Source organism: Dermochelys coriacea, chromosome 11 (assembly GCF_009764565.3).
Source record: "Dermochelys coriacea isolate rDerCor1 chromosome 11, rDerCor1.pri.v4, whole genome shotgun sequence".
In the NCBI taxonomy this organism is placed as follows: domain Eukaryota; kingdom Metazoa; phylum Chordata; order Testudines; family Dermochelyidae; genus Dermochelys; species Dermochelys coriacea.
Genome location: NC_050078.2, coordinates 12,046,882 through 12,062,518, shown reverse-complemented (window position 1 = coordinate 12,062,518; position 15,637 = coordinate 12,046,882). Strand labels below are relative to the sequence as shown.

At 39.8% G+C, this 15,637-nt stretch overlaps 1 protein-coding gene across 6 annotated transcripts in view; it reads right to left on the bottom strand.

Annotated features, from left to right (window-relative positions):
* The window catches only part of KALRN (kalirin RhoGEF kinase), a 777,539-nt gene extending 762,397 nt beyond the window's left edge, over positions 1-15,142 (bottom strand). For 3 of the 6 annotated variants that reach the window (XM_038421358.2, XM_038421362.2, XM_038421357.2), the window contains exon 1: positions 14,781-15,070. In XM_038421358.2, coding sequence (XP_038277286.1) covers positions 14,781-14,853 — 73 coding nt within the window. In that variant the 5' untranslated portion in view covers positions 14,854-15,070. Of the gene's footprint in view, positions 1-14,780 lie in introns of all 6 variants that reach the window. The other 3 variants (XM_038421355.2, XM_038421356.2, XM_038421361.2) reach the window with 3 other exon arrangements.
* Between the last annotated feature and the right edge of the window lie 495 nt (positions 15,143-15,637).

The window sequence follows — 15,637 nt, the reverse complement described above, 5'->3', positions numbered from 1 at the left end:
CCGCCTCCCAGCTTCTCCTCCTAGGCTTGCTGCGTGAAACAGTTGTTTCGCACGTGGCAAGCCTGGGAGGAAGGGGGGAGAAGCGGAACGGTGGCAGCGCACTCAGGGGAGCAGGTGGAGGTAAGCTGGGGTTGTGGGGACACATTTCTAGGGACGGCATGGCCGGCGCCAGAATGCCACCGCTAGAAATGTGCCACCCCAAGCACCTGGTTGTTTTGCTGGTGCCTAGATCTGGCCCTGCCTGCAGAAGCCACTCTGCTGAGTTCTGCAGGGACAGACCCCAGGCAGATTCAGGACAGCAGAGAACAGAGCCAGGGAGCAGCCATGCCCCCAAAGTATGCTCCCCTCCAAACCTGGCAAGTACTTATATGAGACTGGAAATTCATTCTGCTCCAAAAATCATTAAATCTCACGGAGTCCCCTCCATGTCTGCAACTATGCTGTTAGGGGGAAAGCAACCCATGAAAACCAGGCTGATAGGGAGGGGGGAAGCAGGGCTAGATGGAGGGGCTATGGAGCAATATGGAGGCAACAAAGGATTCACACAATTGGGGCAAAGCTCTCAGGGATCCATAGGTTAGTGGATCCATACCCACTGCCTCCACTATAGCCTCCAAGACTCCTCTGACAGAAAAGAGTACGAGATGGAAGCTGTGCTGAGTGCATCCAAGTGAGTTTGTTTTTTCCATGGCTCTATGTTTCTTGTATGCAGGTTGTCTGTTCTTCTGATATAGTGTTTAAATATGGGTATAAATAAACCTATTAATTGTACTTTACCTGTGGAGTGTTGCTGGTAAATAAAGGAAAGAAATAAAATAGTTTGAACTGCTCTCAGGTCCCACACATTAAAATATACTCCCACTCTACCTTGAAAAACAACTGAGTGATTCCATCAAGAACAGAGATGCACAGTTTTTACAATTGTATTTATTAGATTATATCCAGAAAATAAGGGACGAAGAAAGGTTAGACTAACAAAAGGAAGCAATATACCAAGTTTAAAGTTCTGTTAAACCTGATTGCAAGGAATTGACCAGAAATCCAATGTTCTTGTTACTAATGGACTCAACATTTGTATGAGACATTCATGGTAAAGTTGGATGGCAGAATGGAGGGAACTCAGGCAGAAAGGTAACTGGCAAATGTAAAAGTCAAAAAGCAGAAACAGGGCTGTAAATGAGTTCTGACAACATTCTCTTCAGGAGAAATCTATGTAAAATATTAAATAGATTACCAAACCCGGGCTAGAAAGCAAAGCTCTTTTTGGAAGTGGAACTTTTTAATAGCATGTAATTAAATCTCTCCTACATTTAGTGTTTCAGAATAGATGCAACTTTTATAGCATGCTCACTACAAAAAGGTAACACAGGACTATGTCTAGTAGTGAGTGCAGAGGACTGGGAGTCTAAACTCCTGGCTTCTAAGCACTCAGATCCAGATTTTTAAAAATATTTAGGTGTTGCAGCACTCAGTGTTGCAATGCCTAATTGACTGGGGAGCCTAAATGTAATTTTAAAAGGGATTTAGGCACTCAGCTGAAGTCCAGAGCTTCTATGATAAGCACCGTATAAATGTCTAGATACATAAATTAGAGATATTTCTACTCTGCCATTGATTCATTTAGGCCCCATCTGTGCAAGACAAAAAGCATGTTAGCTGAACCTGGACCAGATCCTCAGTCTGTATAAATTGGCATAGTTCCACTGACTTTACTAGCATTAGGCCACTTTTTACATCAACTCTAGACCTGGCCCATATATATTTAAAAACAGGTTCATCAGCCTAACACAGTTTTAAGATACTTTGACCGGCTAGTATGGACAAGAGAAAGGTGTGTTAATCCCATTTCCAGGATTAAGGCCAAAATTTGCAAACCTGTGTGCCTGAAGTAGGTCACCTACATAAAAGTGGCTTGTTTTCAGAAGGACTAACTGCTCCCAGCTCCCTTTGATTTCTGATTCCTAAGTATGGATTTTGGTGCTGCACTTTAGGCTCTGAAGTTTGAAAATAGTTTTGCAAAAAGGAATTGGCATGCTTTCCCTTGGTCCATGTTGCCCAGACAAAGGATGTTAAAACTGTGCGAGTATTTATAAAAATGAGTTTAGCTAACCAGGTATTTTTTAATAATGTAAGTGTGTAAACTTAGGCAAATCACAGATCATAACTGTGCCTCACTTATCCCCATTTTACAGATATGTATGATACTTCTCTATTTCATTTAATGTTCATAAATAAATAAAATAATAAACTAGCTATAATATAGTGCTTTTCATCCATAGATCTCAAAAATGCTTTACAAAGGGAGATCAGTATCATTATCCCTATTTTACAGAGAGGGATTCTGATGCTTTGTGATCCTGGGATGCAATATAAATACAAAGTATTATCAACTAATTATTATCATCTTTATTATCACTTAACACGAAGGAGAGTGAGGAATGCTGAATCAGACAAAACAGTTACTGCTTATTCTATACATATCCACTCCCTAGTTGACTAAATCTCAAGGTGCATGCTATAGAAAGTTATCATTTGACTGCAACTCAGAGTAAGGATCTACTCTATCTATTCTCTTTGGATCGCTGCACATGACCAACACCACTGTATGTCTCCCACGCAAAGCACTGTGGTGGAACTGCAGCTGTACCAAGAGATGAAATCAATTCCAATCACAGCAAACAGTTCAGAGCTTCTGGTTATGCCCTACTGCATAATTCAGTGTTATAGACAAATGGGATTTTGACCCTTCTCTGTGGTAAGGGTTTAGATGTTAGAAGGACCATTTCTACAAAACATTATAAAGACGAAACTCAGTTTTAATTAATGTAAAATGATCCAACCGTCCTGTTTTTCTCTATATCTGGTTTTCATGTCAGAGTCTTTTTAAGAGGCCAAAATTTATCAGCATCCCACAAAACAACCACAAACAAAAAAAGATTTCCTTAGCAGACTGTCTCATTATGAAATTCATAAACAACCTGGAGAAGTGTATAGATTACAGACCAACAGGATCCTATAATAGGTGGCTGAGCTATTTCACAACCTGGCTAGCTTTAGAATAGAACTGAGTTGAACTGAAGCAACTGTTAGCTGGAGATTTGCACACAGTAGATCCAGGCCCATGAAGCTCACAAGATCATTACTTTTCATCCATTAGGCTTGACTTGCTCCTTAGATTGAATTTATCTGAATGCTTCAGACTGATTCTATTAGCATCATCCACAGAACTCTCTGGTCTGCTTTTCTGTGCTGAAGCAGACAGTTTCAATTGCTATGAAGACAGTGGTAGTCAGTTCCAAAGCAACTAGCTCTTTATAACATATTTCTGTGAACAGAAGGCAATAAATATGAATCAGAATGCACAAGGATTTGGCTCTCTCTAGTGCCTTTGGTTCATCATCAAGCACCTGATCCCTGCAGCATCAGCGCAAGAATGGCCATGTTTGAAGTAAAAAGAAGACTCTTTAGCTGGTTTATAATATACAAACAATGTAAATCATATGTACTGTATCTATGAATGCATGTGTAATGTGGTCACCATTAAAATGCCAAGTTATCACACTGGGGTATCTTCTTCTTAGTATATATGCAATGTGCCTCAGGTGGCACATGACCTTTCAGAGACATCACATTACCTCCCTACACTTATATAACTACACGTAAGAGGAAGAACTTGCTGTGCTTACAATTCCACTTTGTGGTAACTTATGCTGTTGATTTTATAACATTGACCACTGTATGTGTATAAGATATCTCCTCTTTCAGCACACATCAAGGCAGTGTCCAAATCCGACAACATTTTCCTCTATCTTATTTCTAAAATCTAACCTTTTCCTTCCATCCAACAGCTAAAACTCTCGAGATCCTTATCCTCTCACTTCTTTACCACTGTGACTTCCTCTTATGTGGCCTTCCTAACACTCACATGTCCACTCCCAAGATACAAGTGCTTAAGAACCTCTTCTTTGCCCATTGCTCTGACCATGGAACTCTCCTTCTTTGAATCTATCCACTGGATCTCCCTTTTCTAGAATATTAAATTCAAGCTTCTTCTCCTTAAATTTCAAGGCCCTAGACAATTCTGTCCAGCACTATTTATCTACTCATCTTTTATTTGCCCTTCCCCATTCCCTCCACTCAGCTACTAACGTTTGTCTCACCATCCATTTATCCAGTTCTCCCACAGCTGTCTTTGTACTTTCTTCCACTTGGGATAATTTCTCCAAACTAGTTCATAAGGTCACCACGTTCTTCTTTAAATCCCTTTCAGACGCATTCATGGTGGTTTAAAGACAAATAAAGAGACAAGTTCCCGTATCGAAGGAGTTCACAATCCAAGTTACATCACAGAGATAATAAAAAATGACAATACAGCATGGCAAGCAAGAGGGTACCCTCATGGAAATTCTACTGAATTCCATTAGAATCCTTCCACTGGTCTCTGTTGGTTTCTTCTGCACCCATAGTCCCAGAAAACAATAGACTAATAGTTCCAAAACCTAACTGGCCTACTGGAAACAGCAGAAACTAATTGAAATTTTTCAGCAAGAATTTCCATTAAGGTGGTGTGGGGAAAGTCAGCAATAAACAGTGGAAGAGGGACACTGCGATATTTCCACAGAGAGAAGATCATGCCCATTGTTTGGTAGAGTATTACATATTTCTTATTTTTCATTTATGGTGTATATATTTTTACTATAATGTAAAAGTATTTATTAAATGCCATAAACCTGTTATTTTAGTTCCTTTCATAATCAAGCACCCAAGGCACCTCATAACATTTTTTAAAACAGCAAATTGAGATAGTGACAGGGTAACAGCTGTGTAGACAAACGTAGCAACAGCTATTGTATATTCGGCAATTGCTCACTTGAAGAGTTAGGTATGAAACCATGTTTTATGGAGAGAGGAAAGGTGAACCAGAACACTGGAATTACCTCCTACTCTTTTCTGAAAAATGGCATGAGCAATTCATCTTTCACTTGAATGGCTGCTATGGACAGGCATAAAGGAATAGTTTAACATTTTATCCAAAGGATGGCACTTCTGACTAGTGCCACCATATAGTGTCAAAATATCAGCTGCATCTTCTGGCATAGGACTTGAACATACGATCTTCTTGCCCAGAGCCAGGAATTCCACCAATTAAGTTTTGTAGGTCTAGTAATTAAGGCACACTTACTATAAAAAATAAATAGCAATGATTCAGATCTTGAGCTTGTCATTCCATTTTTACTGAGTTGTTTTAATTCAGTTGCCGGAATAAGACCAGTGGCCTCAGGAGTTGACCCCACAATATTTGTTTTTCAAATTCTTAAAACTCAACAAAAACCAATTTTAAACACAAATTCAGTACTCACAAATCAACTCTAACTTTTCAGTGACTGTGTCACTGATGTCCTTAGACATATAAAGCCAAATTTTGGCACAGTTTATGTTTCCTCTCCTATTGAAATAGTACTGCAACAATATTCTTGTTTCCAGTTTGGATCCTGTTTGTTACAACAGCTTGTTCTCTTATAACACTAGTGAAAGAAACACTCCGCTAATTTTACTAAGTGCCATGCCAGCATCTCTAGGGACTATACGTTTCCCTACCTTTCCATATAGTAATATGGTTTGCTCTCAGCTAATGAAATATGCTTTACATTAGCTGGAGCGAGGAGTTTAGTTAGGATGTTCCTCTACCCTTTTTTTGTCTGACATATGGTCAAGCAGCAAAAAGTTAAACTCAACTGCTTTGACAGAAAACTTCTTTTCTTTCTTTAATATTTGATAGTTGATCATGAGTTGATAATCCCTGCAGATCTCATTTTGCTACCCCCATTGTCCCAGTGATTTATCATGTCCAATTAGCCATCTGCCATGCCTGTACTGCCATACAAAAAGAACACACTCCCCTCTACCACAACCCATCAGCGGGCCCATTGTCCCAGCTGACAAACAAGAATCAGACACCATTGTTTCCAACTGATGTTGCTGCTCAGAATATAGGCTACCAGTTGTGATTAAAACAGTAGGGGTGCCAGAGAACACTCCAGGAATCAGGAACTATGCCAGAAACTACAATATTAGTAAAGAACCTCTATCAAGTTCCTTTTACTAAACATATACTAATTTCAAGTAATAAACATACTGGGACAAATTTTGCTCTTAGACAATAGGGGTTTACACGGGAGTGAGAGAGAGTCTGGCCCATTGCCTTTACTGTTTTACTAATGACGGGTTTCAGAGTAGCAGCCGTGTTAGTCTGTATTTGCATCCGATGAAGTGAGCTGTAGCTCACGAAAGCTTATGCTCAAATAAATTTGTTAGTCTCTAAGGTGCCACAAGTACTACTTTTCTGTTTTACTAATGGTTCACAGAGTATATCTGACAAGAAACTCCTGCAATCTCCAGGAAAGACACAAGTTCTTTAAAGAGAATGTTTTTGAATCAATGATTTCTTAAAAGAGTAAGGCAGGTCATCTTATGCCATTTGCGTACAAGTTACTACAAAGAAGTGATCAAAAACCTGAAAACAGCTGAGTTAACATATAGAGCTCCTATTATAGATTATATAATGAGTTAATTTAATTTCTGCTGCAAACACCACTCACTTTTTTCTCCAAGGCCACTTTAGTAACACAAATGACCAGAGCAGCTGGTTCACTAGTCACTGATGTTAAACTGAAGATAATTTCCTCTTATTATTCTCCGAAAAGCATGATGTGACCTTATACTAATAAGTATAGTTTGCTTACTTACAGTTCTTTGTTCCGTCAGTGAAACAAAAATGGTGTCTTAGATAAGGCTGCAGGAAAGGAATTTCATTTTTAGCTTTAAAGGCAATTTGTTGCCTTTAAGGGGGGATTGCCTAATTTGTCTATGTACCTACATGGCCTCTTTCATCATATTATCTGAGCGACTCTCATGAACTAGAAGGTGCTCAAACACTATTGTAAGGCATAAATGTAGGCAAAAGAGGGAGACAGATCCCCCCAATTAAATACAACACAGTTTATGTATTAATTAATTAAAACAAATACATTGCTTTTAAAAGTAAAAATGGAATTCCATTCTTGGGCCCAGATTCTGCAAGGCTCTTGAGCACTTACTTAATTTTAAGCATAGGAGTAGTGCTATTAACTACAATGGCACTACTCATGCCTTGAAGCCTAAATTATCTGAGGTTAAATTTAGCAACAACTATAAATATGATCCCAAACTTCTAAAGTTCATCCCTGGCTATCTCCGATCTTCTCTTCAGCCTGCTGGATCAGGAAACAGGAATTATTTAAACAGCAATGATTTTTTCCCAGTACTCCTTCAAACTCCAGCACTGGATATGTATAACTTTTAAACTACTGATGGTCTCTACTAATCTGCTGTCACACTTAACTGTAATAAGGAGCAAAAAGATATAGTACCAGAAACTAATATTATCTGTAGCCACATGAGGTAGTCATCTAAATAGGATTCTCTCCTTTGTAATGCTGCACGGGGGAATTGAGGTGTACCTTGGGTTCAAATACCAACTTCAGTCTAAACCTCAGCTGAAATGACATGTAAACTGCAAATATCTCCATCAAATATGACTCCTTTCTTGTGCAAAACTGACCATAACATGGTACTGCAACCCCATGTATTCCACAGGTGGCTTGATTTAGGAATGCATTTATGATTGATGTCATCATGATGTTTGGGCCAAGTTCTAATTTCAGTTATGTTAGTGAAAAATCCAACATAAGTTCATTGAAGTAAATTGAGTTATTCCAGATTTACACCAGGATAACAGAGATCATAATTTGTCCTAGAATCTCTGACTAAAAATTTTTTTTTTAATTCAAACCTGCCATGACTTTTCTTCTATAGCTACCTGCGTTCCAGAGTTCTCTAGTAAGAAGATCACATTTTACTTGTACATTTGCTTTCTCTTTCTTTCCTATATTCAGGTTTCTTTTGCAACATGTGAATTACAAACCTCCCAGCTATGCTTACAAGGCTCATTGGGCAAAATTTCCTAAGTGGTAGAATCCTCATAGTTTAACAAAGGGCATGTGCACCATATAGACCTATAAAAAAGGAGTTGTTTATTCACCAAAATATTAAAAGCAGGACACCAATCCAAATCAAGTAAGAGCACAAATATCTCAGCTTGTTCTTGACTTATTTTAAGTTCATGTCATAAAATGCACAGCTATTTGAGTTTATAAGATCTAACACTCTGTAAGTATTTTCTTTGATATAGCTATGAAGTATTTCCAAATACCAGTAGGTACTGTATTTGTACATGTCACAGTGGAGTAATAAAGCTGCTTCTATACATCCGTAATCAAACTTCCTTGGGACCATAAGGTCACAGCAGCTGAAACAACAAAATACATCATACCAGCCCTGCCTGCCTGAAAGAGGCCCAACACACCTGTGCAGTGGGAGAATTCCCCACAGGGTCCTTAGCATAGAAGGTGCATGTTCTTTTACATCTCTGAAGTCCAATCCTATATTTAAAAATCTTCTACTCCCCAGCACTCTGTCAAGACCTTGATACAGCCATGGAAAAAACAGTGATAGTTATACTTTCCTGGCGAAAGTAGACTTAGTTACACCTATTCACCCCTTCCATGGATGAGAGACAACTGAGACACAAATCTGGCCATCTATGTTCCACTGTAAAGAGGTTTCCTTTACTCATGAGCACTATGGCCATTGTATTATTCTTTGGGGCTTCTCTTTCACAGTAATACTGTTCTTCCCTGTGTGTTTGATTTAAAACTCAATGAAGGCAATGGCAGCTTTCCCACTGACTTCAGTGGGCACTGGATCAGGTCCTATAGCAACACCTACTAATGCAGCTAATGTCCATGCTGTATTGATGTTTCTTTTACATCTGCACCTCCTTGTTTTGTGAATCAAGGATTGTTAACTTGGCAGTAAAGGATTAGCTCTGAGCAGAAACTGTTGGTACTAGGTCTCAATCTGGGAGCTAGCTATTCAAATTAATACAAAATAATATAAATATTATTGTGCCATATTATAGTATGATCTCATCTAGAAAAAAATGAATTGTACATAAAATGTCACTCGTATTATGTTTTGCACAATTGTTTCACTTTTCCCCCCCTTGAAACAGGAGGCTATTGGGGAAAGAACTGAATGTCTTCTGGGATTGCTAATGAGATATAGAACTTTTCTCCACTTTAGTCACCAAATTAAATCCAAGACATGGGCCAGATCATATCCTCATGTCTTTCCCCTCCACAAATCCATAGGGTCTAACACCTTTTCTGGGAATTTTCAGCAGAGCTGAAGGGGGAAAATGATGCTATCCCCACTAATAGCCCCTGGTACAGCTACACCCAGCTTCCGGTCCTTTTGTCTTCAGACCCCAGACCAATAGAGCATTGGCTACAAAGTCAGGAGGACGACAAAAGAAAGTGCCACGGAAAGTCCCCTTCCACATGGAATGGGGGAGATCTGCTCATGGAGGCCCCACTCCATGTACATATGTTGGGGAGCACATGGCTATCTGGTCTTAGGTGAGTAGTGACTAAAATCTAATCCAGGTAACCCTCTGAACTATATGGAAAAATAATTCACATTATAGATTCAGCAAAGTGTAAAATGAAAATCCACATTCCTGGTAATACCATAGGGCAAAATCTCAAGAGAGAAGTGTGATCTCTACATTGTGACTGTCCCTTTAAACAACAGGGGTCCTTTCCAAATGGAACACAAAACATTACAGTCTTTTCCATATCACAGCCTCCTTTATTAGTGTAGATTATCTAAACAGACTTTATAAATTATGAAGTTGGAAGGTGAGGAAGTCAGACACCATGAGTACACCTTACCACCAGAGACAAGTAGATTGATTCAATTTATCTGTCCTACTAGGAGACACTTGATTCCATCAGCTTCAAGGAGCACTCTTCTGCAGACATAATTTGAAGCACATCTATTGATCAAACAGCCTGTCCACTGCCAATCATTTTTAAATGATTTAGTAGCAGAACTGCCAGTCACTTGAACACAAATGAACAATGGTAAAAGTCTGACATGCTGGTGGAAGGCAAAAGGAAAAGAGAATAATTCATTGCACTAAAAAAAAAAAAGATAGAACAATATCAATTTTCAACTCACCCACAGGAATCAATGACAGATTCTGCCTCTTCACATCAGAAACAATGTTAGATTTAAATGACACAAAACAAATTAGAAAAGAAAACCCTATCCACTCTATACAGGAAGTATTAATGATTGTTGTTTCAAGAAATCACTGGTTTGCTGGATTCTTCTATCAGTTTACCTCTATAAATATTTAAGGTTTGACAAACTTTTGTTGTCTGTTTCACCCCAGCTTCCAAAGTGTAACAGAAATTCTTAGAACACAGGCACAAAGACAAAGATTTTCTTATATGTCCTCAGACATTCCAACCATGGCTTTACATCATGACTTCAGTTACTCTACTCATTCTCCAAGCAACAAAGTCATTCGGATTCAGTCGCACACAACATAAAAACTGGAAAACTCAGTATACATTTAACTTGCTGATATGTAATAAACCACTGACACTTTTTCTTAAGAAAGTATGCAAAATTTTATTCTTTCAATCTTTGTCACCAAATAGTAATCAAAACTCCAAAACTTAATAAAGTATATAAAGGCATGGGGTCAGATTCTTTCACAAATTGCTACATCTCAAACGGAAGCTCTGGGCTTGACGTGGAAATTATTGCTTTTGGTTCTATGGCCTGTATGAAGTCAGAGATCAGGCTAAATTATTATAATGATCCCTTCTGCCTGTAAAGTCTATGAATTTATGAATTCTGATTTCAGTTATACAAATACAATCCCACTGAAGTAAATGAAATTACTCTTTTTATACACCATGGTAACTAAAATCAGAATAGTCTCTGCCACACATTTCTTTAGAGACATTTGACAGGATTCTGATCTTAATTATACTGGTGTTTCCCCATTGACTTCAAACAAGTTATCCCTGTTTCACACCAGTATGAGATCAAAATCAGGCCCATCACTTATTACTTTGGATTGATTAATTTGATTTTGTTTTCCACTTACAGCTTACAGATCTATTATCTTCATTGTCATTGAAAACAGATCCTACATTTTAATTGCTGGGTGCTCTTGCTAAACATCCGTCATGAAGGGCCTTCATCTCTGGCATATGCTTCCTCTATTGGTCCAAGAGAGCTGAGTCTACTGACCTTTGATGTTCGGTGTAAAGCTCATCTGTTTACTAAAGCTTTTGACTGCTATATTGATGGAGAGCAGTGTCAGGACCCTGAGTTTTCATTGGGGACACTGTCTTCTGAGTTTTTGCTATTTCCTGTGATAGCTGCAATTTGTTGAGTGCCCTTTTTCTAGCCAAATTTTGGCAGCATCTTTGAATGGTAGTCTTGTATATGGAGGGGATACCTAATGTTTAAAAAGTATTTTTTTAATTGTCATGAATGCACCAAGACACTAGAAAATTGTCTTTTATAAAATCTACATAAATACTAGTAATTCATATCTATACAGCACTAACCAGTTAACAAAAGACAAAAATAAAAAATCAGACAAGAGTAATACAGGGTTTGATCTCACAGTCCTGTCTCAGGCAACACTCCCATTGACTTATGTGGGAATTCTGCCCGAGAGGGAACTGTTTGAGAGGGTCAGGTTCTCAGTTTGTTCACAAGTGTTCTATCTAGACTCTCTCCCTGAATATACCTCATCAGCTGTTTTCTCTAGCATCCATTAAGATGGACATCAACAGCAACTCTAGGCAGTCACAATATCAGCACACAAAGCAGAAAACCAAATAGGACAAGCAAGTATCCATAGAAAAGTAGGTTATTCCAATAAAAAATAACCAATTTCATTAAGGTCAGGCCCAACATCAGATGCCTTGATTTCTGTTTATCAGGTCCATCAATGGCTATTAGGATGGACAGATATGGTGTCCCTAGCCTCTGTTTGCCAAAAGCTGGAAATGAGCGATGGGATGGTCACTTTATGATTACCTGTTCTGTGCATTCCCTCTGGGCACTTGGCATTGGCCACTGTCGGAAGACAGGATACTGGGCTAGATGGATCTTTGGTCTCACCCAGTATGGCCGTTCTTATGTTTGTATTAATTTTAAAACATGCCTGATATAACTATGAGGCTTGTTCATGTCTGTGAATTAGTAAACAATTTCTTTTTAAAGAGTGTCAGTGTTTTGTGTATGAGAGGACATACAATGGAATAGAAGCCTTCAGATTCAAACTATTTATTTACTTGAGTAAATGGGAATGCCAAAAAACCTCCCAGGAACCCTTTAAATTAAACGCATAGGACACCTAACAAGATCATATTCATGATTCCTTAGGCATAGAAGTTCTGGAGCAGGACACAGAATGGGAAAATGTTTGATCATGGGATTCTTTGAGTGTTTTTTTTTCTTATTTAGTATGCTCTCTTTTACAAACTAGACACAAATGTGAACAGTCCCTTTGACTTCAACTTTGTAATCTTTTCTTATGTTGAGAACTAAATGCCATTAGGCAATGATTTAAGATTTTAAGGGGGAGATTTCTAAAGCAATATAAATGTTTTACCAAGAAAAATGGTTTAATTTTTTAAAAGTGCATTCCACAAATCTTCAATATCCCAAGAACACTTACACTACTGGGGTATGGGAAATCTATAAATGCTTTGCTTGTAGCCATGCAGGGTATCAAGAGGCAAATATCCATTGGCTTAATGGGTTGCGGATCACAAGATATGCACAGTCAGACCTTATTATAGTTATCCTCTAGATCAAAGCATTTTCAAATGAACAGGGTTCAGTCCACCATAGTTGTAGCAGATCTGCAGGAATGAACTTCTTTAAAGTTTTGGTGATTACATGATTGTTTTGTTGTAACTGGAGCCTGAAGCTCTCTGCATAACTAATGTTCAGGTACAAGGAAAAAGGCAGCTGAAAAGCAAAGCCTTGACAAACAGCTGCGGCAATAAGTGTCAAATCCAGACTACCAGGGCCAATCCCCTTATGGAGTGTGTGTTTAATCCTTTGCAATTTTTAATTAAAAAAATCTATGAAGTAGCATGTAATGCTTTAAGGTTCGGCCGACGGAATCAGAAGGAATCCCATAAATTGTTTCACTTGGGGCTTTGATCCCACATAAAATCATGTTTCAAAGATAAGGGCCGCCAAACTAATACTTTATGTGAAAAGAAAAGGAGTACTTGTGGCACCTTAGAGACTAACAAATTTATTTGAGCATAAGCTTTCGAGAGCTACAGCTCACTTCATCCGATGAAGTTGTAGCTCACGAAAGCTTATGCTCAAATAAATTTGTTAGTCTCTAAGGTGCCACAAGTACTCCTTTTCTTTTTGCGAATACAGACTAACACAGCTGCTACTCTGAATACTTTATGTGAGTATCTAGTGTATATACATTTCTTAGAGAAATTGGCCCAAACGTTCTTTTAAGAAGTAGAGTCACATTTAATCTTATGCTCTGTTATAGTATTGTCCTCTAAAAATGAAGGACATTTATTTCTCACACTACTCACTGAAATACAGTTGGATTTGTTCTTGATCCTGACCTTCTGGATCCTGCTAACAAAGTCCACCTCAGAAGGAATGAGATACCCAAGCAAATATGCTCACCAGTAATGACCCGTGCTGACTTCTAGTGTCCCTAATGCCCAACACCACTGCCACAATACACATGACTGATGGCACTGGGTTAACAAAGCCTCTTTAAAGGGATTGCAAGGGTTGTTTGAGATGGAAGGGGGTAAGGGAACTTGTGCATATAGTATATTTATAGTTTTCAGGTGAAAGTACAAATTTAGTAGACTGAGGCAGGGAAGAAAGCAAACTCCTCTTCAAAATAATGATCTATGATTATTATTTATTGACCTTTCCCCACATCTTGCTAACCCTAATTCTCCATTCTGATCAGAGTAGTGATCCAGGAAGCGGTGTTACACATTGTAGACAATGTGCAAAAGGATGGTTAAAATCGGAGTCTCTGGCTCCAACACCTGACCCAACCTATAACCCAAATTGAAGGCGTGTTTAGGGACCCAATGCCATGTCTTTTTGTATGTGTAGTTCTCACAAGCCATCAACGAAATCTTGGAGAGGCTTTTATTGTATTTCCAATCTCAGAGGAGAAAGCGAGAGAGCAAGGATAAATTTTCTGCAATGTTAAGATTTTGTACCATGCGAGAACTGGGAGGAGATGTAATCCCTCCCCCTCTTGCATTTAAAAAGTGATCTAAGATCGCCCCATTCCTGTGTAACAAGCGAAGAGCAGCATCATTTCCTAGCAAGCCACGGAACAAATGGAAACGGAACAAGAAGCTGGGGGATAAATCTGGTTTCTCTTCTGAAACTGACAACCAACACTTTCCAATCCTCGGTCAATTCGTCAAGTGCTTGTGAAAACAACCCCAACACAAAAGCATCTTTGCCCAGAGAAGGGGTTTCTCCTTTACTGGCTGTGTATGTCTCTCACACCAGTTGTGAGACTGAAGTCTTTTTTTTGGGGGGGGGGGCGGACGGGAAGGAGACAATGAACAAAATATAAACAGGAGAAGATCAGCAGGGGTCCCTTCACCCAGCGGACCCCAACCCTGTCCATGAGCCCCCAAACAAAGCAAGTCAGCCAGTCCCTTGTGGCTTCCCACCCCAGGATGGTGCCAATGCAAAACGACCCCTTTCTCACATCCCATTCTCGCCCAGGCGATGGCAGCCCCTTCCCCTCCTTCTCCCCTTCCCCATTCCTTCCTTACCTGTTCGGAAAAAAGCATCCACCTCCGAATCGGGGACAGCGCCTTCCTCCGCTGCCCCTTCTGCGGGATTCATGGCTGGGGAAAGGAGAGGCGAGCCCGGCTGCTGCTAATATCCAGTGAGTTAGGGAGGAGGAGAAGCAAAGGGAGAGAGAAAGAGGGAGGGATGGATGGAGTCGCTTTCAGCAGCTAGCCCAGCCGTGCACCACCGGGATCATCCCTTCCATGGTGTCTGGTGAGCTCTGCTGGGGCTGCTGCTCCCTGGGCTTAGCAGCAGCTGCTCCTACTGCCTGCCAGTCGTGTGAGGTTTGCAGTCCCCTCCCGCCCCCCAACACCTCCAGCAACAGCAGGCTCTCTGCCAACCCCCCCTCCTCTCTCTATTGTTCAGACCTGCTCTGCTCTCTTCCCCCGCCCTTCCTCCTCCTCTCTTCTTTGCCAACAATGCCCCTTGCTGCACATGTGACTCCAGCCGAGCTGTATTTACACAGATGACAGTTCAATTCCTTACAGCAGCGGCAGCCGCCTGAGCCAGTATCACACCAGCTATTGTTGTTTTCCTAATGATCATTTCAACCAGCCTGGGTTATTCTGGCCGTCAGGACTTCCTGAGGGAGGCAGGAAAACTGGGATGTGGATATTATAAAAGGAAGAGGGGGGGGGGTGTATATATGTGTGTGTGTATTTCGTGGGAGCTTTATCTTTGCATGATCAAGGGACTTTCTTCTCCCCCATTCTTTCCACCTCTCTTAAATCATCTGATCTCCCCCTCCCAGCGAATACAGGATTGTGCCCTATTGTATATTCTCCTGCCGAGTGTTCGTTCTCTCTCTCTCACACTCATACACACACTCACACACCCT